General features: G+C 57.3%; 2 protein-coding genes across 2 annotated transcripts; both read right to left on the minus strand.

The window, feature by feature from the left end:
* Positions 1 to 1,142: 1,142 nt before the first annotated feature.
* Positions 1,143 to 1,726, minus strand: LOC148592071 (uncharacterized). Its single transcript, XM_088535878.1, has 3 exons — positions 1,619 to 1,726; positions 1,431 to 1,540; positions 1,143 to 1,353 (listed from the first exon to the last, which is right to left on the minus strand). Exons 1-3 carry the CDS (start codon positions 1,724 to 1,726, stop codon positions 1,143 to 1,145), a joined length of 429 nt encoding a protein of 142 aa, XP_088392004.1.
* Positions 1,727 to 3,282: 1,556 nt separating this feature from the next.
* NPLOC4 (NPL4 homolog, ubiquitin recognition factor) lies at positions 3,283 to 27,736 on the minus strand. The gene is made up of 17 exons (XM_088535806.1): positions 27,693 to 27,736; positions 26,949 to 27,029; positions 24,394 to 24,506; positions 23,757 to 23,936; positions 21,601 to 21,649; positions 20,729 to 20,823; positions 19,359 to 19,482; positions 18,623 to 18,802; positions 17,024 to 17,110; positions 15,429 to 15,500; positions 14,599 to 14,725; positions 12,478 to 12,638; positions 7,160 to 7,231; positions 5,468 to 5,563; positions 4,710 to 4,826; positions 3,825 to 3,927; positions 3,283 to 3,440 (listed from the first exon to the last, which is right to left on the minus strand). Exons 1-17 carry the CDS (start codon positions 27,705 to 27,707, stop codon positions 3,283 to 3,285), a joined length of 1,830 nt encoding a protein of 609 aa, XP_088391932.1. The 5' UTR covers positions 27,708 to 27,736.

Raw genomic sequence — 27,736 nt, forward strand, 5'->3', positions numbered from 1 at the left:
GAGCGTGTCCCGACCCCGGCCCCCGACGTGCCCGACCCCGGCCCCCAACCGTGCCCGACCCTCAGCCCCGTCCCGCAGCCCCGCACCTGCCCCCGCGCCCCCGGACCTGCCCCACGGCTCTGCAGCCCCACGGCTCTGCAGCCCCCCGGCCCGCCCCACGGCCCGGCCCCGGCCCCGGCCCCGGCCCGTCCCAGCCCCGGCCCGTCCCGCCCGGCGGGGCCGCGGGTACCGGGCGGGGGGCGCGGGCGGCTCCGCTTTACGGCTGCGCGGCGACCGCCGCCGCAATGGGCGGGGAGCTTGCGACAGGCCGTAAAGCGGGGACGGGGGGGAGACGGGCGGGGCCCCCGGACCGGCACCGGCACCGGCACCGGCACCGACCCGACCCGACCCGACCCGGCCCGGCCCCGTCCGTCCGGTCCCGCTCCGCCCCGCCCCGGCTGCGGGGGCGCGGCGGGACACGGCGCCAGCCCGGCGGGACGGGGACAGCCCCGAAGGGCGCGGGGACGGGGGGAATGCGGTGGGGGGACACGGGGACACCCTGTGAGGGGACACGGGGGTGTCGTGAGGGGACGCGGGGACACTGGAGGGGGACGCGGGGACACCCCTTGATGGGACGCAGAGCCACCCTGTGAGCGACACTGGGAAAGTCCCCGAGGGGACACGGGGAAACCCCCGGGATGACATGGAGGTGTTGCGAGGGGGACATGGGGACACCCTGCGAGGTGACGGGGGATGCTGCAGGGGAACATGAGGACACCCCCCAGGGGACATGAGGACACTCCTTCCCAAGGGGACAGAGAACCACCCTGTGAGGGACACCGGGAAACCTCCTGAGGGGACATGGAGATGCTGCGAAGGGACATGGGGACAACCCCCCGCACCCCAAGAAGACATGGGGATACCCCCCAGGGGACAGGGATACCCTGCGAGGTGACACGGAGACGCTGAGAAGGGGACATGGGGACACCCTCCCCAGGGGACATGGGGACACCCCGCGAGGTGACAGGGGCCATGGGCACCCCCCGCTGGCTCCTCCCGTAAGGTGGCCCTGGGACACGCGTCCCCCAGGGGGTGGCGCCAGGACAGTGACAGGACAGTGACAGGACAGTGACAGGGCAGCCGGGGGGGCCGGAGCCGCCACTTTATTGCCAGGAGGCGCCCGGGTGGCGCCGTCCCCGCGCGTCCCCGGTCCCCGCGCGCGGCCGGGGCGGCCCCCGTGGGCGCCGGGCCCCGCCGAGGCGCTCGGCCGCGGCCTCCACGTCGGCGAAGCGGCCGGAGAGCCGCCCCAGCTGCTGCTTGAGGCCGCCCACGTCGCGGTGCAGCCCGTCGAGCGCCGCGGAGAGCGCGCGGATCCTGCGGGCGGCAGCGCCGTGAGCGCGGGGGGACGTGTCCCCGTGTCCCCGTGTCCCCCGCGTCCCCGTGCCGCTCACCTGCCGTAGTCGGGCAGCACGGACGCGTGGTCGGCCAGCAGCAGCGTGCGCAGCTGCGCCGTGATGGCGAAGCGCCAGTTGTCCAGCACCACCGAGAGGTTGGCGCAGCCCTTGGCGGCTGCGGGAGCCCACGGGGGTGGCTCTTTGGCGAGGACGCCCCGTGGCCACGGCGGGGACGGGGGCCGCGCGCGCGGGGAGTTACCGTCCGCGGCGACGTCCCGCGGTGCCGCCGCCGGCCGCCTCGGCGGGGCCGCGCAGCCCAGGGCCGCCAGGAGCAGCGCGGGGAGCAGCCGCATGGCCGGGGCTGCGGGCGGCACCGTCAGGCTCCGCGGCCCCTTCCCGGCCGCCCGGAGCCGCCGGCCCCGCTGCTCCCGGGGGTCTGTCCCTGCTCCTGGCGCCCAGGGTCGCTCCTGCCTCCTACCTGCTGCGAGGTCCGAGCTCGCGGGCGCTGTGCGACGGCTCCGCTCGTCCGGGCTCCGCTCGCCCGGCTCTGGCTCCGGCCAGCTCCGTCCTCCCCCTTTGAGCGCGTGGGGCTGGCGCGGGGCCCGGCCGCGCTGCTGATTGCAAACAGACGGGCTGGGGCCGGCGGAGCCCCGTGCCGGGGCCGCGGGTGGCCCCGAGCGCCGCCGAGAACAAAGCGCAGGAGGCAGCGCGGGCTCACGCGGCAGGTGCTTTTATTCAACGTTACTCGCAGACCCTCCGGCCGGGTCAGTCCAGTCCAGGCACCGCAACCCTCTGCAACCCCAAACACCAACAAACCGAGGGGAGAAGCAACCCGGGGCTCGGGGAAGCGCCGCGCGGGAGCCGCCGGCGGGATGAAGCCTTCGGCGCATCCGACATCCATCCCGGCCCGCTGCCCTGTGCCAGGACGGTGCCACACGGCTGGGCGCAAAGGACTCGCGCCTCTGTCCTGCGCGGGCTTTGGGACAGCGCTGGGCAAGGGACCCTGGGTTAAACAAGACCCAAACGTAGGGGGGTAGCGGGTCCCTGCTGCCCCTCGGCAGCCGCCGGCGCTCGTGGCCCTGCACGGGGTCACGTGGGGACAGGGTGGCTCCAGGCAGAGCGGCTCCGAGAGGGAGATCCCGGGCAGCCCCGGGGCAGGATGCGCTCGGAGCAGGTGGAGGTGGCTCCAGGGGACAGGGCCACCCGCCCCAGGGAGGACAGGGCCGCACAAGGTCATGGCCAGGCGCAGGGCAGTGCGGAGGCTGCACGAGTCGCGGTGCTCCAGGGCATGGCCTCGCTGCGGGGGCCCAAGCTGCTGCGGGTGGCCCCAGGGACACGCGTGGGGACAAAGACACCCACAAGCAGCAGCCAGTGCAGCCCCAGCACCGCATCCAGCCTGCAGCCGAAGCAGCTCCCTGGAGCACCAGGAACGGCCCTGAGCCGAAAGCGGCCGCCTGCCCCGCTTGCCGGGTGCCAGGAGCCCGTCCTGCCCCGGGAGGGCCACCAGCGCGGGCCCAGCCTGGCAGTGCCACCTCCTGCTTGTGCCGCTGCGGCCGGGGAAGCAGCAAGAGGGGGCAGAGCCGGGGCACAAGGACCCACTGCAGCCTCCGTGGCGCGCTCGAGCCCGGGCAACCCGGAGCTGCCCACGGAGGGAGCGGGGGGTCAGCGCCGCGCGGGGCAGCGGAGCTGGCGCAGGGGGAAGGCTCCCACGGGCTGCAGCTCATCCAGCTGCCAGGGCCCTGCTAGAGCCAGGGCATCGTCTCCCCCGTGACCCCGGGAGGGAGCGAAAGAGCAAAAGGGAAAAGCTGGAGCCCCCTGTCCCTGGGCGGCTCCGGTGCCCGGGCGCCTGCGGGAGCGGAGGGGAGGATGGAGCGGGGCGGGCGCCGCTGCTGGGGCTGCTCTGTCGGCGCTAGGTGCGCGGCAGGCTGCACATCTCGCAGTGCTCCGTGCCCGGCTGGTTCATGAAGGTGCAGTGCTGGCAGGCCCACATGGCCGCGGCGGCGGCGTGCGCCGCGCCGCCCATGGCGCCGTACTCGTGCAGTCCTGAGAGCGGGACGCCCACCGTGCCTGCGGGAGGGAGACGCCGTCACGGCGGGGACGGGGGGAAGCGCTGGAGCCGCGTGCGGCTCCCGGGGAAATCCGGGGCAAATACCCTGTCCCCAAGGCGGGCAGGAGCCTCCCCGTCCTCACCCCCTGGCTGGCACCACAAGGAGGTCCCCACAGTGCACGTGGCAGAGTTTGGTGCCCCCCAGGCAAGGACTAAGGGTCCCAAACCCTGTCACCTCCCCAAACGCACCCCCTGCCCCACGTGGCGCTACCACGTCCCATGTGCCCAGCCCAGCTGCTGCTGGAGCCCCCTCAGGCTCGAGGGCAGCGTGGGGCACACGGGGGTCCCCTTGGCCCCACCGCTGGCCCGAAGGGAGACGGGCACCAAGAGTGCCCATGTCTTACTGCAGAGCTGCTCGATGGTCGCCCACTGCTCCGATTTCTTCCACGTCTGCGCCAGCTCCTCGTTCTTGGTCCTCACGGCCTCTAGCAGGAGGCTGATGCTGTCCTGGAAGGCACAAGGAGAGGGGAGCTGGGCGAGCGCCTCCCTGCCCTCCCATAGTGGCACCACGGGGGGCTCCAGCCTGCGCCGTCGGCCCTTCCAAGGGGCCCTCGGAGCAGCACAAGCCCCATCCACGGGCCGCCCAGCCCGTCTGCTCCCTGCCCTTCACGCAGGCCCCCAGGAGCAGGAGGCCCCGTGTCGCGTTGGCTGCAGGCTCTGCCCCGCGGGGACAGCGAGCGCGGCCTCGTCCCCAGCCACCCGCACCCCTGGCCAACACGCGCTCTTCCCGCTGCAACGACCGGAGCATCCGACGGCGCCGGCGCTCCCGGGGCCTGGGCATGAGCCAGGATGCAGGGCCGAGCCCAGAGGCCGGGCTGCAGCGGCAGGAAGTTGTTGGCCTCACGGATCTGGGGGCTCTGATCTCGCTCTTGCTACAACAGGAATTTCTGATTCCGAGATTTTTAAATGTTTCCAGCTCTCAGAGCTGCAGCCAAGTTGGCTCCATCCGGTCAGCAACGGTGCTAAGGAGCACCACCCACGCGCTGCTGCGAGCGGCGCTCTGAGAGCCTGCAGACCAATTGGGGACTTCAGTTTTTCTTTTCAACCTTCCTCCAAAGGCCAAGGACCTCCAAATGCCGGTTCTTCCTTCCAAAGTCCTGGGAGAATCGGCATTTGGCCAGCTCCTTGTCTCCTGACACCCAGCCTGGGGAATCAGGCCGACACGCGCTCCTCGCACGTGTCCCCGAACGGCAGCGCTGACGTGGCCGGTGATCCTGGGCTCTACGTACCCGCAGAGGCATCACCTCGTTCGTGACCAGGAAGAGGAGCAGGTGGAAATCAGAAATGATGTCTAGGAAAACCGAGGAGGTGTTTTGGGACAGGTACGTGGCCAAGCTGTGGAAGTCCTACAGAGATGAAAAAGTAAGAAAAAGAGGTTACTTTTCACCCCACCGAGTGATAATGTGATTTTCCTCCTGAAGCCCATCAGCGGACACTGCAACATCCCCATCTCTCCAAGCATCAGCTGCCATGTGCAGAGACCATCCTCTTTAGAGGAACCCTACGTTGCTGCTTTAGAGCAGCTGAAGTTTCTTTCAGCTGGCAAAGATCAGCGTGTGCCTCGGGGCCGTCCAGCAGCTGCCTCTGCTCAACGCTGTCTGGGTCTCTCTCACTTAAAGCCTCTGGATTTTAAACATCAGTCCAGGAAGAGGAGTCAGTGTCCTCTGAGCCGGGGTAACAGATGTCCCTGCTCCCGTCCCTGCGGAGAAGCTGCTGCTGTCCTGCCACACGGAGGTCACAGCCCTGCTGGATCCTGCGCAGCGGCACCGACGCCTCTTTAGTTGCCACCGGACACCAGCGCTGGCCCTGGCCCCGATGGGACCAGCACGTCCCAGCGGAGCTGGCGGCTGGGCAGGGGCTGAGGCGAAGCACCAAGAGGTGATTTAAGGGCACAGCTGCAGCCAGCCCTCCTCGGAGGCAGGAAGCACGGGGGAAGCAGACAGGCACGTCTGCGTTAAACACAGCTCAGGCACAAATCGCTCCTTACCTGAGTTTCCCCCAGCACATCACGGTTCTCGATGGGGAAGGGATTTTGAGAAATGGAAAAAGTGTAGACCGGATCCTTGGGGAAAGTTGTAGTAATCTGAAAAAAAAAACAGGAAAGGAGCATTAGAGCTGAGAGCAGGACGGGTGAGCGGGGCACAGCGAGCAGGGCTCCCACAGCCCGGAGCAGCTCCGTGACGGCGCTCCGGAGGCAGGAGCGAGGCAGCCGCAGTACGGACCTGCCGACGGCTCTCGGGAGACCCTTGGAGTCAAAACCTGCCTATGCCCGCTCTGAACTCCTCGCTGACACAGATCCTGGAGAACACGCTCAGCTGAGACCTGCAGCGGCTCCAAGGCTGATCCCGGCTCTTCTCGGTGTGAAAGGGGCCTCGGTGCTGCTCAAGCGCCCAGGCCTAATCCTGGCCAAATCCCCCTCCCTGTCGAGCTGCAAAGACTCCTTCTTCCCAGGCGCCTCCCCCTAATCCCGGCCGCGCCAACCCCGCGTCCTTCGTGCCCTCCGCAGCGTTCCTGCCGCGCCGCGATCCCACCAGGATCCTGCGCATTCCTCATGCACAGGGACAGCAGCCACGGGCAGCTCCCACGGGCCCTGCTGCCCCTCGCGCTGCCCCGGTCACGGGGCCTTCCCCCTGAGCCCACAGCACCGAGGGGTGCCATGGTGTGCCCGGGCGGCCACGCGCAGGAGCCTGTCGCCTGTCCCCGCTCTGGGCTGCACCTCTTTGGCTTCGGTTACAGACCAGAGAGGCCCTTCAGCAGCAGAAATGCAGAAATACCTGCCGGTGCAGGAGCAACTGGATTCTTTTTTAAGAGACAAAACAAGATGCTTCAGAAACGCAGCTTTCTGCCGCTCCAGCCTCCTCCTCGGCGCACACTGTCAATCTGAGCTCATCTTCATTACACACCAGGCAGCCCACAAACAGATGCCTTCCCTGCACGAGCAGTGAACCCGGCCCAGCGCTGCGGAGCGGGGCGCGGGAGGCCGGGCACGAGGGGCCCGTTGTCCCGAGCCCCGCGTGGCTCCCTCGGCCTCAGCCCACGGCTGCTCCGGCGGCACCGGAGCACGCGGGACACGGGGACGCGCGCGGGAAGCCCGAGGCTGCCAGCCCGCCCGTGCCAGGGGCGGCTGCTCCGACCAGTTGCTCCGAGGGGATTTAATCGTTGCTGGCACCGCTTCCAGCTCCAATGCTATCACCTGCCAGCCAAATTCCCCGCTTTCCCGCCTGGCGCAGCGGTTCCGTTGGAGCCGAAGGGCAGCGGTCCCGCTCCTCTCAGGAGGGGAGCTCCTTGCAGCACCAACCCGGGCTGCTGAGTCACCGCGAGGAGCCGGGTCCTTAATTGCTGCTCCCAGCCAGACAACTGGAGCTTCCTAATTAGCTCCCCGCGAGGTAGTGCCCAGCACACGTGTCCTCGGGGCTGGCTGCTTCCTCTCCGTGGCCACGTGCCATTTCCTAGCAGCGCTAAGGCAAACCCGGCCGTGCCTCCCGAGGAAGCGAGGGCATTCCCTGGCACGGCAGCACCCCGGCTACCCATGCGCCGTCTCCAAGGCCTCCGTGCTAGGAACGCCTGGCAGCAGAGGAGAGAAATCCGATCTCGGAAGCAGCCTGCGGCGTAAACGCCTGGGCTGGGTCAAGAAGCTGGGGCTGCCCTGCCCGCCTCCCGCTCCGCGGCGAATACTCACATCGATGATCAGGTACTCGACGGGCAGCGGGCGAGCCAGCTGCGTGATCTCGTTGCCAAACTTGTCTATGTCCTGAAAGGAGAAGAGTTTCTTATTATTCCTCCATGCAGAAGTGGCTTGAAGCCTACGGGACTGGAGACCCCCATGCAGGAGCTCGGGAATGCTCAACCTTGGAGGCGCAGGAAAGAGGCTGCTCACATGGGGCTGCTTTGCTGGTTCTGATACAGAGCTGCCTGATGTCACCAGGAGTCCCTGCCTTCGTTACCCAGCCCCATTTCCTTGGGAGCCAAGGGAATTTTTATCAGCATGAAGTGTCTCTATGCATCAGTCGCCGCCACCGCAAGGACGGACGGCGGTATCCGAGGTGCAGGTGCTGCCCAAAACGCAGCCCTGCGCTAATAAAAGCAGGTCCTGCTCCGCAGCCGCTTTCCCAATGCAGGAAACCCAACTGCCACCCTGGCCACGAGTGTCCAGCCCGGCCGCTCGCTCCTGCCGCGGCGGGGAGGCCCGGTGCTGCTCACACACATACCTGAGAAGGCAGCGCATCGCACAGCGGCAACGTGTTGTGCTTTGCCAGACGAATCCAACACAAAGTTTAATTACGGAGAAAAGCGGCCAGCATATGTTCATTAATCATAGAGTGACAATTAGACTTGATTTATGTCAAACATGCCGAGTTCAAACACAGCTTCAGAAATAAATTCATGAGAACTGACACTTTTCATTAAAGATTCCGTACGAGGGGGTTGTATTTTCTACCTAAATCATCACTTAACCTGTTATAAATCATTCATTGAGCCACATATAAATTATGCGCCCATAATTCCCGATCGGAGACCCCGCACACAAGTTCACGCTCCCCGAGCCCTCCGCAGCCCCGGGGCGGCTGCCCCGACCCGCTCTGCTCTCCGGGCCGCCCTCCCGCGGCTCTCCGGCATTCCCGGGCTGCGGAATGAGCTGCCGTGTCCCGCGGGCGCCGTTTGCCCTGCGCGCTGCGACACGCAGCACCCCCTGCCCCTCCAAACAGCCCCCTTCGTGGCAAATCCACCTTTGAAGCCGCTTTTAAAAGCCGTTCCGATAAGGATCTCTTCTCCTTGAACATGACAGGCTGTTGGCCCCGTGGTTATTTTAGCAACAAGCTGGTGGCTGGTGGCCTTAGATCTCTATAGCTCTGACAGGAGCAGCAGGAGACGTGGAGCCTTTTGCAGAGAGATCACAGGACCCGAAAGCCAACCTGCTTCCAGATCTCAGCGATACCTGGGAGCCGGGAATCAAACCCAATCGGAGCAAATCAGCTTCCCCAACGCAATCCTGCCCCTGCAAGAAAGAACCTGCAACAACTCACACATAATTAGCCCATCTGGAATTCATTTTCAAATCTAATTAAGTTCTAATATGCAGAAACATTTTTCCAGCACCTGTTTGCTTTAATCTCCGCCTCTGGGGATTTCCACGTTAAACGCCTCCTTTTTAATGTCATGCTGCTGAGGCCTTCGAGATAGGCACCAGCCGTGCTGCTCTTGGCGCCCTGGAACCCCCATGTCCCCAAGCCAGGGGACGTGTCCCAACCCTGTCCCCTCCCCGGGACCAGCGGGCCCTGGCCTTGACACCAGCCCCTGTGCACCACTTCATTAGGCAGCTACATTTTAAAGGCCTTAAACACCAAGCTGGGAGAAGGGCTAGGAGAAAGGCGTCTTCCTTGGGAATTTGGCAGCACCTCTGCGCACCGTGCGTTCCTCCTGCAGCTCCGGAGCCCATGGCCCCGCTTGCTCCAAGGGGAGGACTGTGAGGGGCTAACGGAGCCCAAGGATCTGTCAAGGATCAAGCAAGGGAGCCTGGAGGGTCGGGGCAATGAATCACCCCGGGCACTGCAGCGCTGTGGCGGCTGCTCCCAGGGGAGCCCTCGCCGCCTCCGTTGGGAGGCCGGAGCGGGAAGGCACCGGGAAAGCAGGGAAGGCGCCGGGAGCACCTGCACACAGCGGGCTGGCCACGCAGCACCTCTCCCTGCCGGCTCCGTGGAGCGAAGCGGCTTTCCCGAGAGCGGCAGCAGGTCAGCGGGAGCGGAGCCCCATCTCCGGAGCCTCCTCGCGAGCTGACGGAGAGCCCCTTCCCGGAGCAGCCGGGACACTTGAAGCTTTTCCAGGCAAACTCGAGCCCTTGGGAGGAGGCCAGGCGGGGGGAGCCCTTTGCTGCCGTGAACGCTCCCCGCGGCCGGGCCGCGACGCCTTCCCCACAGAGACGATTTCCCTGAGAGCGGCGGGAGCTGCTCGGAGCGGCCGCGGGCCTGGCGGGATGCAGGGAGATACGGGGAGCATCACCCCTGCAGCGCAGCGCGAGCGTTCGGGCCAAGGGCCCTTCACAACGGCGGGGCCATTCGTCTTGTGCCATCCCAGAGAAACTCGGGGGATAAGGAGGCAGCTGTAAAATGCAGCTCATTGCAAGGAGGACATCTCCATGATAATGCAAGTTGGAGTAAATATTTGGCAGTGAGAGATAAAGCCAGCTGTAAAAGCTACTGAAATCCAACTACTTGGATGTTCCACAGGGTCTGCAGAATGTGGCAGGCCCTTCCCTGCGCTCAGCAGCAAGCAGAGAGACCCTGAGGGTCCCTCTGGAGCGGGGCCCCGCGGTGACAGCCCGTCCTCGAGCTGCACGGCCGGGCAGGGGGAAGCCCTGAATTTCAGCTCTGAACAATCAAAGCCGCAGCCTGCACGTCACACTTAGTGAAATCAAAATCAATACGCTCATTTTCTAGAACCAGCCAAAAGAAGACACTGCTCAAGGGCAGGGGATGAGGAACACGACGTGCCCATGTGCACCGCGCAGCTGCTTTCTCCCTTACCCGGCTGAGAAACAACCCGACGTGGCCACAACTCCGTTGTCTCCACCGCGAGCGGAGCAGTTACCCCCGCTGGGGTGTTGGCATCTGGACAAGGACGGCTCCTTCACGACCCTCCTCGAGCTGAGCTTGCACGTGCTGCTTGTGCAGCGCCGCAGCTGCGACGCACGCGGCCGAGCAGGAGGCAGAGGGGGGGATTTTCTTCCTTCTGGCCTGTCTTCCCTGGAGAGGCACCTCAGAGCAAAGCAGCCTGCACTCACGATGCCAAAGCCCTCGATCCCCACGCTGGGATGGAATTGGGGCCTTCACAAGGCAGCAAAGCAGCCGCCACCTATAGAAAACTCCCCGCTGCCAACGCACGGGCTGGGGCCAACGCAAAGAGAACGGCAAAGGCACGGAAAAAGCACGAGGCTGGAGGCCCAGGAAAAAACACCTTCCCCTCCGAGACGGGGCAAAACGGCAGCACGAGGAGAGGCCCACGCAGAGCAGCTCCCACGAGGGAGCCCTTCACGCAGGAGCCGTGGCCGGGCCGGCCGCAGCCCGCGAGGCTTCGGCGGAGGGTTTTGCTTTCCATCGGGATGCAGAGTTGTTCTATAAATACCTCCATCCCATACAAACACCAGCTTTTTGGTTCTTGGCCAACCATAATAAATTTACATAGCTCCTTTCATCCTAAAGTGCTTTTCAAAAGATTACTTGCACACTACACAGATATATATGTATTTCTGTATACATATATATGGATTTTTCTCCCTGCACTACTCCAAAGGGGGAAGGAGCAGAGAGGACAATCTCTGTATCAAGAGCAAGAGAAAAAGCTGCGGAATCCGCACCAAAACCTTCCATCCATCCATGCATGCATCCATGCCCTGCTGCGGAGCCAAGCACAGCTCCTGGTCCTCCAACTCCACTTGCCCAGTGCTCTGGCACCATCGTTGTCCCCAACCCAGTAACTATGAGGTAGTGTCTCTGACCTCAGGCCTTGCACGTTTAATGAGACCCCAAAGGTTTTTAAAGCCAGGACTGACTAAGCTTTCCACCGATTTAAGCACATTCCAAAATAATATTAGGAGAACCTACAGCCAAACATGTTTAAGCCTGAAGGACAATTACACTCGCCAGAGCAGTCCTCAAGCCTTGCTTGAGCACATCATGCAAAAGGCAGTTACGGATAGAAGTTATAAAACACATGAAATAAGCTGCAGCCCGACCCAGTGAATCAGTGTTCATGGAAATTTCCACAGAGGGCTGGAGTCATCGGTTCCCTTCTTGTTTATCTCCCTGCTTCGGATGGCGAATGGGAGCGGGGACCTTCGGGAACACCCAGCGCCTTCCCGCGCGGAGCGGCCGGTGGCTCCATGCGGGACACAGACCTGGTGGACAAAATGCTCCCTTCAGCTGTGCCAAATGGTGGTAGCTTTCCTTATCTATATTCCTTAATGGGCAGCCTTAATACAGACAGCAGGAGTGCTGCAGGCAGAGCCGGCTGGGAATATCAGACCCAGACAAGAACGAGATAACTAACTTGGGTGATGGATGGCTAATTAGTTTGCAAGCAGTGCCATTAATTATTTCCTCTGTCCTTGCCCATGGAGCACCAACATATACAAGTTTGGAAATGGGTGCAATTAGCCTCTGCGGAGATCCTGTCCCCACACTTCCAACTCGGTGCTGCGGATGCAGGAGGTCTGAAGATCCCCAGAAACGACTGTCAAGGGAATAACGACAGTCCATTCATCACTGCAGGAAAAGCCGCAGCAGAGCAGCCACCAGCAGCGCTCTCGAGAGACACTCGAGCAGGAACATTTTGGCTCCATGAGGGTGCTCCTCAAGACCACTTTTTGGAGATCACTTTTTGACCCCAGGGGAGCATCTGGGAGCAGGCAGGACCTGCAGCACGAGAGAAGAGCCAGGAATCCATAGGAAATGTCCCGCTGCTGCTCTGCAGCTGGGAAGGCCTCCACATTCTCCTTTTGTTGCAGAAAGAAACAAGGGGCTATTTGGGGTTTCATGGCATCTGCTGTTGTGCTCGTGCTGCCCAGGCGCCTGTGTGTTACTCGCCAGAGAATCCCTACATCCCATGAGGAACCTGCTGCCTTCACTGCACCCGTGTGCTAGCACATATCACAGCAGCAAAGGAAGCAGATACTCATCCCAGACTTAAAAAACAAACAGAGAAACACAGCAAATACTGGCGATGGATACCAAAGAGGATGCGAATTCAGGGCACTTGCTCTAGGGTCTTGGTGGATCTCTGCAGACCTCATGGAGAAGCTGGATGGCCAATGGCTACTGCTGTGCTGGAAAGTGTAATAGCACTTTCGGGAGGGGAAATGGAGCTCATGCAATTACTTTGTGGACGTGTGCTGAACGGTTACCACTGAAGAGAGCTCCGACCTCAAAGACGTCCCTTCCCGAGCTGGCCAGACTGAGGCCCAGACACTTGGCAGAGCTGCTCTTGGTGGCCCCCAGCCCTTACCTTGTAGAACACGTCGGGCACGTACTGCTCGCTGCTGGACTCCTTGGCGTAGCCCAGCTCCGGGGCGTCCCGGCAGGGCAGCAAACACTCGTCTCGGACCAGCGCCATGCACTGGTTCGACACCTGGTACCCTTCAAAGTGGACCTGGTTGTCGGGACCACCTGGAAGAGAAGAGTCTGGTTGAAAACTCCAGAGGAAAACGATGTGCACAGGGTGACTCAGTGACACACTACTCAAGGGACCAAGTTAAACACGACAGTCTTTCCACAGTGGAGAATAATGAGGAATAAACTGCCTGGGTTGCTGCAAAGGAAGTCTTTCTAGACAACAATCCCCATTTAAATTGTACATTTATTTAATCCCCACACTTCTTCAGTACCATTTTCAGTGAGCCTAATGGAAAAGGGGCCTCAGGTGACAGCAAGAGTGTTTTGTCAGGGGTTTAAACGAGCCTGAGTGTCCTTTTGGAGGCCTCCTCTTGGATACCCCCTCTCTTGCAGAACAGAAACCAGGCACGCTGCTCCCACAGGCCTGCTTCATGTCCAAGGCACACGGGCTGCAGATTCAGGGATGTCACCTAACAGCATCAGGGATAAGAAAGAGTGTATTCCTGTCCTGTAATGGCTGGCTGGAAACCGGACCTGGAAAGTGGAAATTAAGAGCCTGGCTCACTGATAGATCACATGCTTGATGCTTTCATTTGGATAATGTAAGCAACATCGGGTCATACGTCATTAGAATACAACTGGAAAGAGAAGATCGGATGCAGACAGATGGTAGGAAAACGTTAGCGTTTCCAAACCAGGAATTCATGAAGAGAGAGGAATTAATCCATGCAGGGGATTTCATGACAAAGGTGATGCAAACTATGCAATTATATTTATACTGCACAAAAGGAAGGAATCAAATGTTTAAATAGAAACCTGGTGGGCTGATTTAACAGAAAAGAATGAAATTATCTGGAACAAAAATACGGAAATATTCGTTTTCTACCCTTTGATCTCTAACCTCAATCACTCACTGCTCCAGAACAAACACTCCTAGAAATTAAACATAGACCAAGACACGGGGAAGGCTTGAACAAAGCTAGCCATCATTTTCTCAGTAGAACACCTTGTTATAATTAAAATAAAATAAGGAAAGAGAGATACACATTTATCTTTAATGAAAGATGATGCGTTTAACAGCCTGGAATGTACAAGGCAGCTGTCCGATTACATGAGCCTGTTAACTGAAAGAGACAGTGTTTTTACTGAAAAAGGCTCCAGGAACACTTAACAAAGCCTGGGCTCAGAGGAGGCAATATAATATCACACTTTCGTTTTTTATATTGGATGCTCTTTGGAAGCCATGCTTTTTTTTCATTGTGCTAAACAGACCCAGAACCCAGAATTTCTGCTCCAGGGAAATGTTAAATGAATACATGTGTCATCCCGTGGAGAACAGCAGATTGAACTTCCAACACTACAGCTCCTCCAGCACATGCCAACATCCCTCTGCACAGTCCAGGAGGAACAGACTATTCCATATTGCCCCTGGAGACTTGCTGTGAAAATGGCTAAAAACAGAGGTGACAAAACAGAGCATTTTGCAATTTTGCAGCACTTTTTTTTCCTCCAGACAAACAAAAACGTTTCCATGCACAAAAGGGCAAAGAATCCTACATAAGGGTTTCCCTGACGGCAACACAAGGGAGATAAAGGTCCCTCCTTTATGCTGAACGAGCCAGAGCAACTTTCAGGATCCAGATTGCTGTGGTTCTGCACTGCTGCTTTCAGGCAGCAGCATTTGGAGCTTAAAAAGTCAGAAGAAAAAAACCAATCAACATCTATTCCCCTGACTACAGACAAACAAACACATTCTGGATGCAGGGGGTGGTGCCACAGGTCAGAGCCTCAATTAAGATTCCTGTCAGGGACATGGTAAATAGTTGTAGAGAGGACAGCACAAGGAACAGAAATGTATTTTACTTGATAGAACAAGGCTAAACCCTTGTTAAGTAGGACAGATGGAGACTGCAATAGTCTGACTTCTGGGAGAGCTGCTTATTTTACTCTTCTATTAACAAAAGGCAGTTCAGGTATAACCAGAGAGTTAAGGCAAGCCAAGGCCAGTTTATACCTGTAGCCACAACCGTGACAAACTTGGATCCAAAATGACCATCTGGAGAAAGTCGACAGATGTTGGGCTGCTGGTTCTGAAAGTTCCCAGCTGTGATGCACTCTTCTGCACTTAGATAATAAGTGTCCTGAGGGAAGAGCAGAAATGTCAATAAAAAGGACAACATGATGCAGCCTAGACCTATTTCCCTGGTCTGCAGCCAAAGAAAACTACCAACACCCCAGTAAAACAGGCTTTAGTAGAAAGCTGCTGCAACAGCTGAGAAAAGAATGCAACATATCAGCTCTCTGGCCTTGAAGGTGCTTTGCTCCAGAAGGAACATCCCACTTCTGGTTTCACCCACCTTTTCACACCCATTTCGTTACAGGGTTTCATTTTCCAAGCAGGGATGTCATTGATTTTAGCATTGCAAGAAGCCCAGAAGGTCAAAGTTTGAGGACCCAAGCCACGTAGCTCACAGAGCCCAGCCCATGCGTTTGGCCTCCAACTGGATCATTTTTACTTGCTGAGCTTGCATCTCACACAGACACGTTCCCCCCGCTCTGCTAAATCCCCTTAAACCACGAGCACCGAGCACGGGTGAAGGACACAGGCTGGCGGCTCTGCACACTGCAGAAACAGCTACAAACGTCCCGCAGCGCCGCTGAGCTCGAGCTCCTTCTCCTTTAAAAGCTTTTTAAAAACCACATTGCACAAAAATTCCCCTTCCAGCATCACCTCCCATGCTGCGCTGCCCTGGCTCGGAATTCCTCCCTGCAGAGCCCGCGTTTACGTGGCTGCACAAACAGTCAATACCAAGAGCTGTCGTTAACCATGCACTTGCATCTCACCTTGTTTCGGCTGTATCGAACCGTCCCTTTCCGCGTGTCTTCCGAGACCAGGTCAGTAAATATCCAGCCAACCTATAGCAAAACGTTAGGAAGAAAGTTACTTAGAAAAGGGGAGGGGAAGGGGGGAATAGAGGGAGCTTATACATCTCCTAGCAGGACAAGATGTTCTTGGCTCTTGGCAGGGCCCTGCTTTAAGCTGCCTGAAGGAAATGGCTCTCCCAGCTGTGCCGGGCTCATTTGAATACAATTTCCAGGAGCAACGTGCCAGCTGGCCGGCTGGGGGCACCTGCAGCTTTATGTCTCACTACGGAACATTTTTTCATGGAAAGATCTGGAGGCTGCAAGAGGCCTCTCAGCCACTGCCTCCTCCCACCCACAGCAAAGAGCGTTTCCTAGCGAGCGTTTAGAGCAAAAGCAGCACCAGGAGTGCCAGGAGATGACAGAACAGCTCACATGATTTCATTTGGAAGCTGGCAGCCACTAGCTGCGATAAAGCTCCGATGTTCCCACTGGAGCGTGATTCATCCCCAGGCAGCCCGCGCCGTTCCAAGGAGCGCATTCCCGCTTCCCGCGCTGTCGCGGTGTTGCTGTTGCGCTGTTGCGCGCGCGGGTGTTGCTGTGCGCGCACACCCCGCTGCGGGAACCTCCTCTGTGCCCCTCGGCACCAGCTCCCAGAGCGTTAACCCACGGCAGCAACAGCTGCTGATTCGGGCCCCCGACAGCTACACGTGGAGTCACTCCGATGAAAAACAGTTTAAAAAGTTTTTTTGTTGTTTGTTTGGTTTTGTAAATAAAAATAATCCAAGGTGAGAAACAAAGGAAAAGCTGGAAAACAATAACACGCACAGAAGCTTTGCTTCAGACACTGGCAAACGGCTGAAGATTTTATCTTCAGAGAACAAAAGATCTCCCCGCAGATGTTTATAGTCTGCTATGCCGAGACTGCTCTGGTTTGGGTTTTCTTTAGCGAGTCAAATCTTGTTTGTGTGCGTCTCATTCCTGGCATTCACGTGATCCCAAAAGACGCCGTTCCCAAACCGGAAGGGATCGGCACCCACTTGAGAGGTGTTGGCAAACACGAGGACCGCGAGCGACATCCCTGTGTCCTCCTGGCATTGCACGGGGACCGCGGGATGGTCCCTCAGCAGCTGCAGCATCTGCACCTCCACCCGGACACTAAACTAAAAATGCAGAACTAAAACCAGAGCCTCTGCTCCCCCGCCCAAAGCGGAGTCAGGGGAAGAACAGGGCAACCTCAGGGTGTATCTGGGCCAAGTCAGTGCTGCCCAGGGAGAGGCTACCAGGAAGGGCTCCCATCTGAGCTGCACTACGTGTTCCTGCGTCTTTGCTGCACCCTTTCGTGTCACTCATGCCACAGGACTGCTGACTTCAGCTGAACAGCCCTGCTGCATGCCCAGCACAGGGAAATGCTCCATTTTGGTTTGCACATTTAAAAGTGCAAGAACCACTGACACTTAAGCTAGATTTCAAATGTGCCCAGACAGTCGCGAATTAACCCCGCAAAGCCGGGCAGAACTGCCCATGATTTTCTTCATTGCCATAAAAAGATGCACGATACCCAACAACATCCTGACCTTTCTCAGTCCAAGCTTTGAAGCAATCTCATCCACCACCTCTGCTTTTGGATCTTCCAGGATCTCCAGGCTGTTCTGTGTACCGATCTGCAGCAAAGAAAAACACACTAGGAAGACAGAATGGGAAAAAAAAACATAATATACTTTGCCATTGACAGGAGTGAGGCAGAGGATGGAAGCAAAGCCCTGGTTTTCCCCTCCAGCTCCACCGCTGCCTGGTTTCACTCTGGAGACCTCCTTTATCCCTACAGACCGTCCTGCAGTTGTTCTGCTAAGTTTGCAGAACATGTTGGGCTTTATGAATGAAAGACTTGCTCAGCGCTTACAAACAGCCCATTTGTGCTCCTGAGCGCTTTGGAAAACACTGAAGATCGTATCATTTTCCAAAGCTTTGTTCAGCCTGCCAGTTCTGTACTCCTGCTTCATTTCCTTGACTCTTGGAGCAGCGCAGAGGCAGGAATCCAGCGAATCCAAGAGCCCACACCCCGGCCCTCCCGAGTGCTGGAAGAGCGCGCGCTGCCTGCCAGGAAAGCAGAGGCCTCCTGCCTTTTCCCCACGCAACCAGGAGCGCAGGAGCTTCCCGCACAAGCTGCGCACAGGGCACGGCTGTGTGAGCATCCAGAGGGGCTGGAAGGAAGCGCCAAGGCTCCGGGTCTGCTCGCACGGGCGCACGCACACGAGGATCGCGCGGGCCTTTTCCACTCTGGTCTGCTGCGTTTTACTCTCACAACACCGAAGAACTAACGCATCGTGACCCCCCGGTTCCCCACGACCGGCCCGAGGACTCGCGATGCCGCCACCTTCGGAGGGGCGATCCTGGCGAGCCGCTAAGCAGCCAGCAGCAAGCTCGGTTCCAAACCCAGCCCTGCACCGTGCCCAGGGCAGCTTTCCCCATCTCCCAGTTACATTTTAGCTCCCTTCCCAGCTTTTGAATTCCCAGGGTCTTCCCAGGAGCCGGGTTCGCTGGAAGCCCTTGAAGACTTGGCGGCCGCGCGGGAGCATCCGGAGCCGCTGGAGCAGCCGGAGCCGTGTGGTCCTGGCACCATCTAGTGGGGACTGGGGACTCCCGGCCCCTCCGGCACCGATGGATTTCTGTTCCTGCGAGCAGACAACGCTGAAGTATGGCATCTTATGGGCTGCCCCTTGATCAAGAAAGCAGATTTCCCATCTGTCTAATTAAGCTGCTTTAAGTTTTCCTGGAGAGCAGATCAGAAATTGAAGCAAAGGGAGTTTTTTTTTTTCCCCTAGCACAGAAAAAATTTCAAGCCGTTCCACACCATAGCCTTGGAAATCCAGTAATTCAGGAAACATAAGAATTAAAAATTCATTGTTACAAAGTCTGCCCAGTTTTAAACCGTCTATGCACAGACTAGCATTAAAGGAGATATAAGAATAACCAAAAGCAAACCTGGGTTTGCTTTCAGTGGCAAAAACTAGTGATACAAACACACACAAATGTATAATTCACACAGTTTCTCATGGAATTGTTTTCTGCAAGGGTCTGCAGCCAGAAATACTGCATGAAGTTTCCAAACAAAGTTTTTCTGCGTTCCCGGACACCTCTGTGAGCCAAAGCTGCCCAGGGCAGAGAGCTCCTACCTGCGGGGGTTCGTAGATGGCAGCCACCTCCGCGCGGATGCCCAGGGGGATGTCCTTGTGCTCTGTGTACCGGCCGTACAAATATCCCAGATGTTGGTTTCCCGTCTTCCGCCAGAAGTCTAGGAAGCGATCTGCAATTGTGTGGTTCTCAAACATGATGTTGTCAACATGCCTGTATTTCTGTTTGACAAAGTTCAAGCGTCAGGCCATCCTCAACTAGCCCCGTTTGCTTTGCCTATTGCCAGCACCTTCCCCCGAGGACACAGACACATCCCAGAGCCCAGTTCCACCGGGAAGCACGGGGAGAGCCGCCTGCCTGCCCCCCTCTCCCACCCCGCACCGGGGTCGGGAACACCCCAGCGCCTCCCGTTAGCCCGGTGGCTTTCCTAAGGCCCTTAGCCTAGAGCCTTTCCAAGCTGAAAAGATGGTGACATTTCAGGGGAAGCTACAAGAAATGTGGGGTGGCCTTTTTGGATCCCGAGTGGAGAAAGATCAGAAATTCATTTATAGTGCTGCCAGCTCAGATGGCCTCCACGTTAAGAAGAAACTGCTGAACCAGATGCATTTTGGACTCCCATTCTGGAAGGACTAAGGCAGGCCCCAATTTCCCCAGCAACTGCCAAGGTGCAAACGCCTCCTGCTCCAAGCTGGCTGCTCTTGAAGCCCTCTTTGGATAAGGAAGAGGCCAGGTCTCCTCCCAGCTTTCACCACAAAAGCCCCTGCCAGCACCGCTCACCTGTCTATTGAGAGTGATGGCGCTGGGCTGACACTTGGTGCAAATGCCCTCTGGCCAAGGAGGGTGCCCTTCACAGCCTGATTTAATCTTGCAGCTGATGTTTTCCAGGGCAACGAATTTCCCCCTGCGAGAAGGAAAGGAAGAGGTTGTCGTTATCGGAAGAGGTTGTCGTTATTGTGGCAAATGCTTCTGCACCACAGACAGAGCGAATGGCTAGAAATATCGGACAGGAAGCGGGGCACAAAAGACACGTTGACACCAACACTTTGTATTTTCAGAGGATCCCAAAGGGCTCTGCGAGCTCCCCATGGGGGATACAGGACTCCTGAAACCCCCCTCTGCTGCCCACTTAGCGAGGGAGGCCACGGGGCTGACACGTGCCCCGCAGCCCAGCCCCTCAGCAGACACTCGAGCAAGAGCAGAGACAGATAAAACTCATGGGACCCAGTTTAAATAATTTATGCAGCACATGGGAAGTAATAGATTATATTGCTAGGGCAAATTAGAGCTCCTTTCATCTGCACAAGGCTTCCTGTAAGGGGAAGTTCCCCAAATGAAAGTATTATGGACTTGAGTTTCATCTCACAAAGACATCAGGAAAATCCTGACAGCACTGAATAAGAGGGGGAAGGTTACGCTTCTGCATAACTTATTTAGGTTAGAAACGCAGCGTTTCTGAATGCAGTGGGTTCTCCAGCATCACTAAAGGAGACTTTAAATCCTCCCACAATGGGGCCTCAGCGAGGCATTAGCAGCTGATGGTTATTGAAGAAATAAATACTTGTTTCTGCATTCCCTCTCCGTTCAGCGCTTATCTGCGTCCCCTGTGTCACCAGTGTCCTGCAGCTCGCTGCAAGGCACGACGCCTTATTTTCCAGCTAGCAGGCCGTGAACCAGAGCATCGTGACAAAGAAGATCTTCACTAGCAGCTCACGGAGCAACGGGACAGAAGGGAGGCAGGCCCTAGGGAATGTTAAGCTCATCTTTCCGGCCTATTCATATTCGGAGATAAGAAAAATGGTTTGTGGATGAAAGCCTCTCACATCCCCCAGTCTCGGATCTCCTTCCCCAGGTTGGAGATCCAGATTCAGAGCTGGGTATAATGAAGGAACCTCTTTCCTTCCATCTGGTCCTCTCTCCCTTTCAGCAGTGTTTCCTGGAAGCAATTATGTCACCACAGCAGAAGACAAGGGGCTCGCTTTGTCTCTCTCCCCCACCCCTTTTCTTATTAAAGTAAAAAAAAAAAAAAAAGAAAAAAGAAAGTAAAATCCCCCACACTAGTCCAGTGGGGGCTTCTTTTTGTTTGCTTCTTTTGTTTGGTTGTTTCTGAAGCTACAACTAGATTGCCTTAAATATTGAGATTTTCTTACTTGTCTGCCCCTCCGGTCAGCTTCCTGATGTAGGCATGGAAAGACATATGCTTCACAGGAGGTTCCAGATGGTTTAAATAATCCTCATCAAAGGGCTGCCAAAAACACCACACAAAGAAAGGCCAGGTCAGGCACCTGTCTGATAGTACATTGCTCACCAAGCAAATGGATGTTCTAGATTCAACCCCACCGGCTCTCAACGTGGAAACAATCAAGAAACGCTCTCTTTCAAGGCAGCTACTACTGTGACAGAAGCAGTGGGACTTTACAACACTGAGTTTTATTATCGCCTCCTACTTTTGTAACAGATTGGCTCCACAAATCACAATGAGCCTCAAAGGCAAAATGCATTTTTTCCTTTCAATATCTAACAACAAACAAAAAGCCCAGCTGCTCAAACAAGGCCAAAGAGCTTCCAGAGCCCACGGCAGGGAAGCGGGGGAAGAGCCAGCCTGGCTCGCACTGACTTCTCAGGGTTCACTGCTACTTGCCATAAATCACACAGCTTAGTACATTTGTAGGCGTCACTAAAGCTGCCTTCAACCTGAATAAAACGTGGTTAATCCGAGAAGCGCTGGGATGACACAATGCAGGACAGCGATCCAGGCAAGAAGGAGGAAAATTAGAGCTCTTGTAAAGCACTCTTGTTAGTGCTGTGTTTTTCTGCAGTAATGGGTTTAACAGAGAGTAAACCCAGGGCCCAAAGGCCTCGGCCTCAGGCTGGGGTTTGGCTCTCCCGGGTGCAAGCAGCAGGTTTGCTGGTGCAGGGCAGGATGGGGAGGCAGAGCTGCTCCTGTGTGCGAGCAGGGCTGGCAGGAGGAGTGCTGGGGCTGGAGGAAGGCCAGGGCCAGGCCCTGGCGCGGGGCTCTTACCTCCAGCGGGACGCAGTGCACGCATTTACCGAGCGGGCCGTGGCGGCACCTGCGCAGAGAGAAGCACAGTCAGCACAAGCACCATCAGCACGGGTCTCACCACGGGGGAAAGCTGGCCCGGAGCGAGCGTCCGGCCTCCCTTCCCGGGAAGGTCTGTATGGACACACGGCCCTGGGCACGTCGTGGGTGCTACACTGGGGCACTGCAAAGCACTGCACAAAGAGCAAGAGCCTGGGCTTGAATGTGGGAGCCCAAGGTCAAGATCAAACACGCCCGTGTCGCTGGCGAGCGGCTCGGCTCTCCCCACACGCGGCAGGTCACGGCTCCTCGGGTTTTACAGCCCTGCGCTGAGGGCGCTTCGATTCAAAGGATCTCAAAGATACGTCACGGGGCTGGCTTGCGTGGCTGCAACAAAAAGGCAACCAAAACATTCAGCCTTTATCAGGCACCAGGGGATGGTCTGGAGCAAACAGGGAAGCATGTGTTTATCTGGGAGATAAAGACCGGCTGGGTAAAGTTACAAAAAGGAGGGAAAAAACATCTCCCCTGGAGGTGATGGCTTAATAAAAACACTCCCTCCTCCTTCTCCTGCCCCCCCCCAAAAAAAGAAAAAAAAATAAGGCCAAAAGGCAAAAAAGCAAACTCTGCCCCAGCACCAGGAACAGGTCTGTGCTTGTTTTCCAAAAGCAGCCTCCAGAGATGAGCAAGGCTGGCTGCTCTTGTAAGGGAAAAAAACAAAAACAAAGAAGTCTGGGTTCGAGTTGCAGCACTGCTTTTAACGAGGGATTGTGGCAGATAATGTACGTAAAGGGCCCCTAAAGGCTGCTAATGCACTCAGCACAATGCCAGCATCCCATCATGTTTAGATTGATTTGCACTCACAAATACAGGAACAAGCCCAGACATACAGTTTTTATCGTAAATATCCGCCGCTGCATTTGGCTCCCTGCTAAGAACAATACCTTCATTTATTCTTTTGAAAAATGTGGTCAAGTTAAAGACAATGTTTTTGCCACCGAGTGGTGGGTTTTGCCTTTATTGTTTCAATAATGTGACACTTCCCTCATTCATCATCAGCCTGAAAAGGTCAGATAGGATTTTTCACGTAAAGGCTGCGTCTCTCCGAACTTCCTTGTTGCTGCAGCTGGAGATAAACCACGTGGAAGACAAGACAACACAAAGGGGCAGGGCAAGACACTGTTTTAGAAAGAATTTCTGGTTGCCTTTAAAATTTTCCCTCAGCCACTTTTGGAGGTTGGTCTGTAAAGGGGTTTAGCCTGAAGCTAACGACCAGCTGCGATATCGGGCCAGGAGCCAGCGGGGACATTGTTAATGATGAGCAACAAAACCAGCCCCACAGAGGTCATTTTAGTGGCACGGGTGCTGATTTATGGTGCTGTTATGTTACCGGTGTAGTGTGACTTCTACAAAAATGCAAACTACTTTGTTTATCTAAGCCGCTCGCAGCTAGGAGCTTTGGCAAAGTTGAACTCTGCTGCGTTTCCTGTGAGCAAAATGGACTGCCAGGTTTCCATCAAAAGGTTAAGAAAGGCACACGATGGAAGGGAAGCAAGAAAACAGGTAGGCAGAGACCCAAGGGCAGTTCCACGTCTCTGCCTTCGGTACTATTTCCAACAATTCTTCCCACATGTTAGTTTTTCCTTTGAAAAAAGGGACTTTTTTTAAAAAAATGAGACCATACAGAGCAGAAGCTACTGCAGACAGCAGGCCCTTGCTTACTAAGCAACAACCCACAGCACAATCCAGCACTTTGCAGCACCAGCTGCCAGGATATCCCAGAGAAGAATACTTTGAACTCATTTTCATCTAGAGAGCTCCAGGTATTTTAGGAGCACAAAATATATGCTCACGAGTCCCACTGCTCAGGCCACCTTTATCTAAACAATAGATGCTCTGAACGGCTCCTTCCTGGCAAAAGCCCTGGAATTTTGGTATCTGCTTCCTTCCTTGGCTCACCAGACCCCAGTTTAGCCTTGCAGGACAATGGCAAGGGCTGTTTTCCCTTGTGAACATTTCAAAGGCAGCGCGGGATAAAGCAGCGGCCCAGAGGGCAGTTCCCATAACGTGTTTCCTGGCCCCTGGCTTTAAGCAAAGGCATTTCGGCCTCGGCAGATGTGCGGCGCATCGGTACTTACAGCTGCTGGTCTCGGTTCCGGTAAATCTTGCCGTCCTGCTTGATCAGATACTGGTCGATCTCATCTTCCACCACCTGGGGGGCCCCTGCGGGCCGCAGGCTTTGGGAGCCAGAGGTGTCCATGGTCTCTGAGGAGGAGCCCGCGGGGCTCGAGGGGTACAGGAACAGCATGTCGCCGTGCCTGCGGGCCGGAGAACAGCACGCGGTCGCCCTCAGAGGGTAACTCCAGGCAGGGGGCAGAGCCTGGAACGTGACCCAGGATACAACCGGAGGGGCCGGCGGCGCTCCGAGCTACAGCCAGAGGGGCCGGCGGCGCTCCGAGCTACAGCCGGAGGGGCCGACGGGGCTCACGGGAGCCTCAGCGCCAGCAGCCGCTGCCTCTGCTGCTCGGGCCATTCCCATGACAAGGCTGCAGGTTTCCAACCGCCACAACAGGCGGCACCAGAAACCCCGGAGAGGGCTCGGGCAGCGTCACGGAGCCCGTCCCTGCGCGCCAGCCCGGTTTCCTCAACACCCAGACGCCGGGGACAGCCGTGAGTGGTGGTTTCTGCTGCCCAGCCCGGGACGGAGAGCTGGGACACGCTGAGAGAAGAGGCACCCTGTTGTCCCGGGCTCCCCCTCCCTCCGTCAGGACTCACTTGATTTTCAGCAAGTTGAGGGATTTGTTTTGCGACGCTGTGATCTCTCCCGTCCTGTTTCTATTGGTGTAGACAGAAAAGCCATTATTCCTGAAACCAAACTCTTTTGCAACCTGAAAGAGAGAGAAAAACGACATGGTTTAAGACCCCTCACACCCCAGTCAGATGCTGAAAGCTGCCGAGAGCAAGCACTGAGGCCAGGGGACTTCTCCTGCAAAAGCCTAGCTTATTTCTAAGGAGTGCAGGGCAACAAAGAAAAATGGGAACACTTCAAAATACAAGTAATTTATTGAGAAAAAAAAAAAAAATTAAAAAATCCTTGAGCATCATCCTTGAGCCTCTCCAGCGCCCAGCTCGGCTCCTGCGGCTCCCTTCCCACAACAGCTCTTCCTGCTGCCCTCACTGGTGCTTTTCTGCACTTGTCCTGTTCCTCAGGATGGGCCCTGCTCTCACACTGCCCTCACTGGTGCTTTTCTGCACTTGTCCTGTTCCTCAGGATGGGCCCTGCTCTCACAAGAGCCATTTTTGAGCCCTCCAGTCCCTCTTCCTCTCAGCAATTCAGTTAAAGGCTGCTTTGCTCTTAATCAGTTGAATGCCATTTATGGCTATTTTTACATTTTCCCTTTTTAAAAAGGGCTAATTAATTTAGAAATGGAGTTAAAAGTTTCTCTAGATGACAACTCCTTCCTCAGTCCTTAACAGTTTTCCTTTATTTTCACCGAGCACATTCCTCAGTGGTTTTGGCAGAGCAATGGGGACAGTGACCACACACAGGACAAGTTTAACGAACCCCGCACAGAACTGCCACACAAGCAAAATAAAAAGGAAAAAGCAGATTCTTAACTGCCAGCTGGGCTGCAACTTGCAGCAGGAGCCGACGTGCTGCCCGGATGGACTCACAGGTTCCGAGCGGGCTCCCTCCTGCACTACCAGTTGTTGGAGCCAAACGTTAGCTCGTCAGGCCACAGGCCTCGCCGACGCTTCCACGCAGACAGATTTCACGATAGATTAACAAAAAGCTCCAGTTTCTGACTAGATTTTAACCCGAATGCATCGGAGAGTCTCCTTCCTTCGTGTCCTCACCTAGGATGCACGGCCTCGCGTTTCGAAGGACGGAGAACTGGGATTACCCAGGTCCTCGACACGCGGAAAGGGACGTTTCTGCATCTAGGACAACAACTGCCAAGGGAGCAGGACAACAGGCTCCGGGGAGGAAGCACCTTCGAAGCTCAGCAAGTGTGGCACGGAGGGGAAAAATGCACTTTCCAAGGGAAATAGCCAAGTAGCTTCTCCACTCACTGAATTCTGTGTTCACAAGCGTTTCTGGAGCCCTCAGGGAAGATGTCCAAGTCAGCTGCAAACACTGAGGAAGCAATCTTTGATGCTCCTTTGATTATAACTATCTTGCTAAATAGGAAATCCACCCCATACACTAACATCCGAGTGCTAAAATCCGCAGCTATTAATACAGAAAGATTTTATGTGATAAAATGTGTTTTTTTCCTCTTTGAACTACACTCTACTAGCAAAAAAGCAGCCCAAGAAGCATTTCTTTCAGCGAGCCGAGCAGGAGGGCAGGGCTTTCCCCAGGCTAATGGGCACACCAGGGAGTGCTGATGCTTTTGTTCCGATGCTTTTTGTTCCAGGCTCCCTCTGGTAACACGAGCAGCTTGTTCTGCACAGGGTCCACACACCTCCAAACGAGCCCTTCTTCCCTGCACGAGGGCGTCTTGAGGCTGCAGTATCACTAACCCAGTCCAGAAATCCTGAAAACAGGCAGGATTTGTGCTTGGCCAAGTGGGAATTACTGTTATCATCACACTCCAGACAAAGCAAGCGGCTCTCGAGGAGCAGAATGTTTCTGTGGGCTCCCCTTCCCCCTCACAAGGTATCAGAAAATCTAGATAACTCAAAGAGGAGCCCTGCAGGCTGGGGAACACAAAGTGCTCCCAACTCCAGGGTTCCAGTTTGCAGACGAGCTCTAGGAAAGAAGAAAATGGAGCCCAGCTCACACTTAAATAGCAAATTTCAAACTCCAAGTGGTTGCAGGAAACCTGAGACCAAGCTACAGCCACCTCCAAACTGAGGAGCTCCAGCCCAACGTGTTCTCCACGTTCCAGGTTGGAAATGCTTCCCAAGAGAGCCCAGGAGGCTCCGCTTTAAGATTCCATTTTAAGCCCTTGCTTCCTTTCTCCAGAACTATACTGGAAAAGCAGCGACATGCAAAGCCCACGCAAATGAGAGTCAAGGAGCAAATCAGGCAGCCAAAGTTGAGCTGGGCCGGGTCTGAGGCAGCCAGGCCCTTGCAGGAGGCTTTGGGGGCTCGAACAGCCCTTTCCTGGGGAGCTTTCACGGTCACTTCCTCAGCTACTCATTTAGCAGCTCGTTTCCGTGGGAGGACATTGAAACCACGTCCTTCCCAGGAACGCTGCCACCCCCAGGAAGTTCCAGTTGGAAAGCTGGCCATGTTTGCTCCTTCAGACTTGTTAACCGTCCCCCTGGAGCAGCACGGGAAGCCCCGGGCCGCCCCCACGGCGGGGCTGTTCCCCCGGTACCTTCTTGAGGAACGTCGCCACGGTCTCGCGCTTGGTGGCCGTGATGCGCTTCACGCCCTCCGGGGACTGCACGCGGATGATCTGCGGAGCGGGACACGGCCGCGTTAGCCACCGCGGCGGAGCCGGGGTCCCGCAGCCCCCCGGAGCCCGGGTCCCGCAGCCCCCGCTGCCCCACGGACACGCAGGGAAGGGATTTGCTGCGCGGCGGCCGGTGCCGACCTGCTGCAGGGCGATTACTCACGGGGGAGGCCCAAGTGCGGCCTCCCCGCGGCCGGTGGAGCCGCTGCCGGTCAGGCCTGTCCGGTGCAACCGGCCGCCCGAGCGGGGCCCGCGCGGGGCCCTGCCCCGGTCCAACGGCCGGATGGCGAGGGCAGGGGCAGAGCCCCCGCCGCGGAGAGGCTCCTGCTGCAGCCCGGGGCAGGGAGGGAACGCGGCGGGTGGGAACCGGGAGGGCTGGAAACGGGGGTGATTAGAAACAGGACGGGACGGGGGGTGGGAAACGGGGCTGTTTGGAAACGGGGAGGGAGAGTTGGAAACGGGGCTGTCTGGAAACTCCCGGGCCAGCACGGGGCCGCGGGGGGAGCTGCGTGTGAGGGCTCCCGGGGCCCCGCTGCAGCCTCCGCCGCCGGTTCCGGGTCGGGCCGGGCCCGGCGGGTCCGCGGTCCCGCTCCGGCCGGCGCGGCGGCCCCACAGGAATGTGCTGCCTCATCGCCCCTCCCCCCGGCCCGGCCCGGCCGCACTCACGATGGTCTCGGCCATGGCGGGCCCGGGGCCGCGCGGGTCCCGCC

This window comes from Tinamus guttatus, unplaced genomic scaffold (genome assembly GCF_059628265.1).
Source record: "Tinamus guttatus ecotype Peru unplaced genomic scaffold, ASM5962826v1 Tinamus_guttatus_pri_ptg000649l, whole genome shotgun sequence".
In the NCBI taxonomy this organism is placed as follows: Eukaryota; Metazoa; Chordata; class Aves; order Tinamiformes; family Tinamidae; genus Tinamus; species Tinamus guttatus.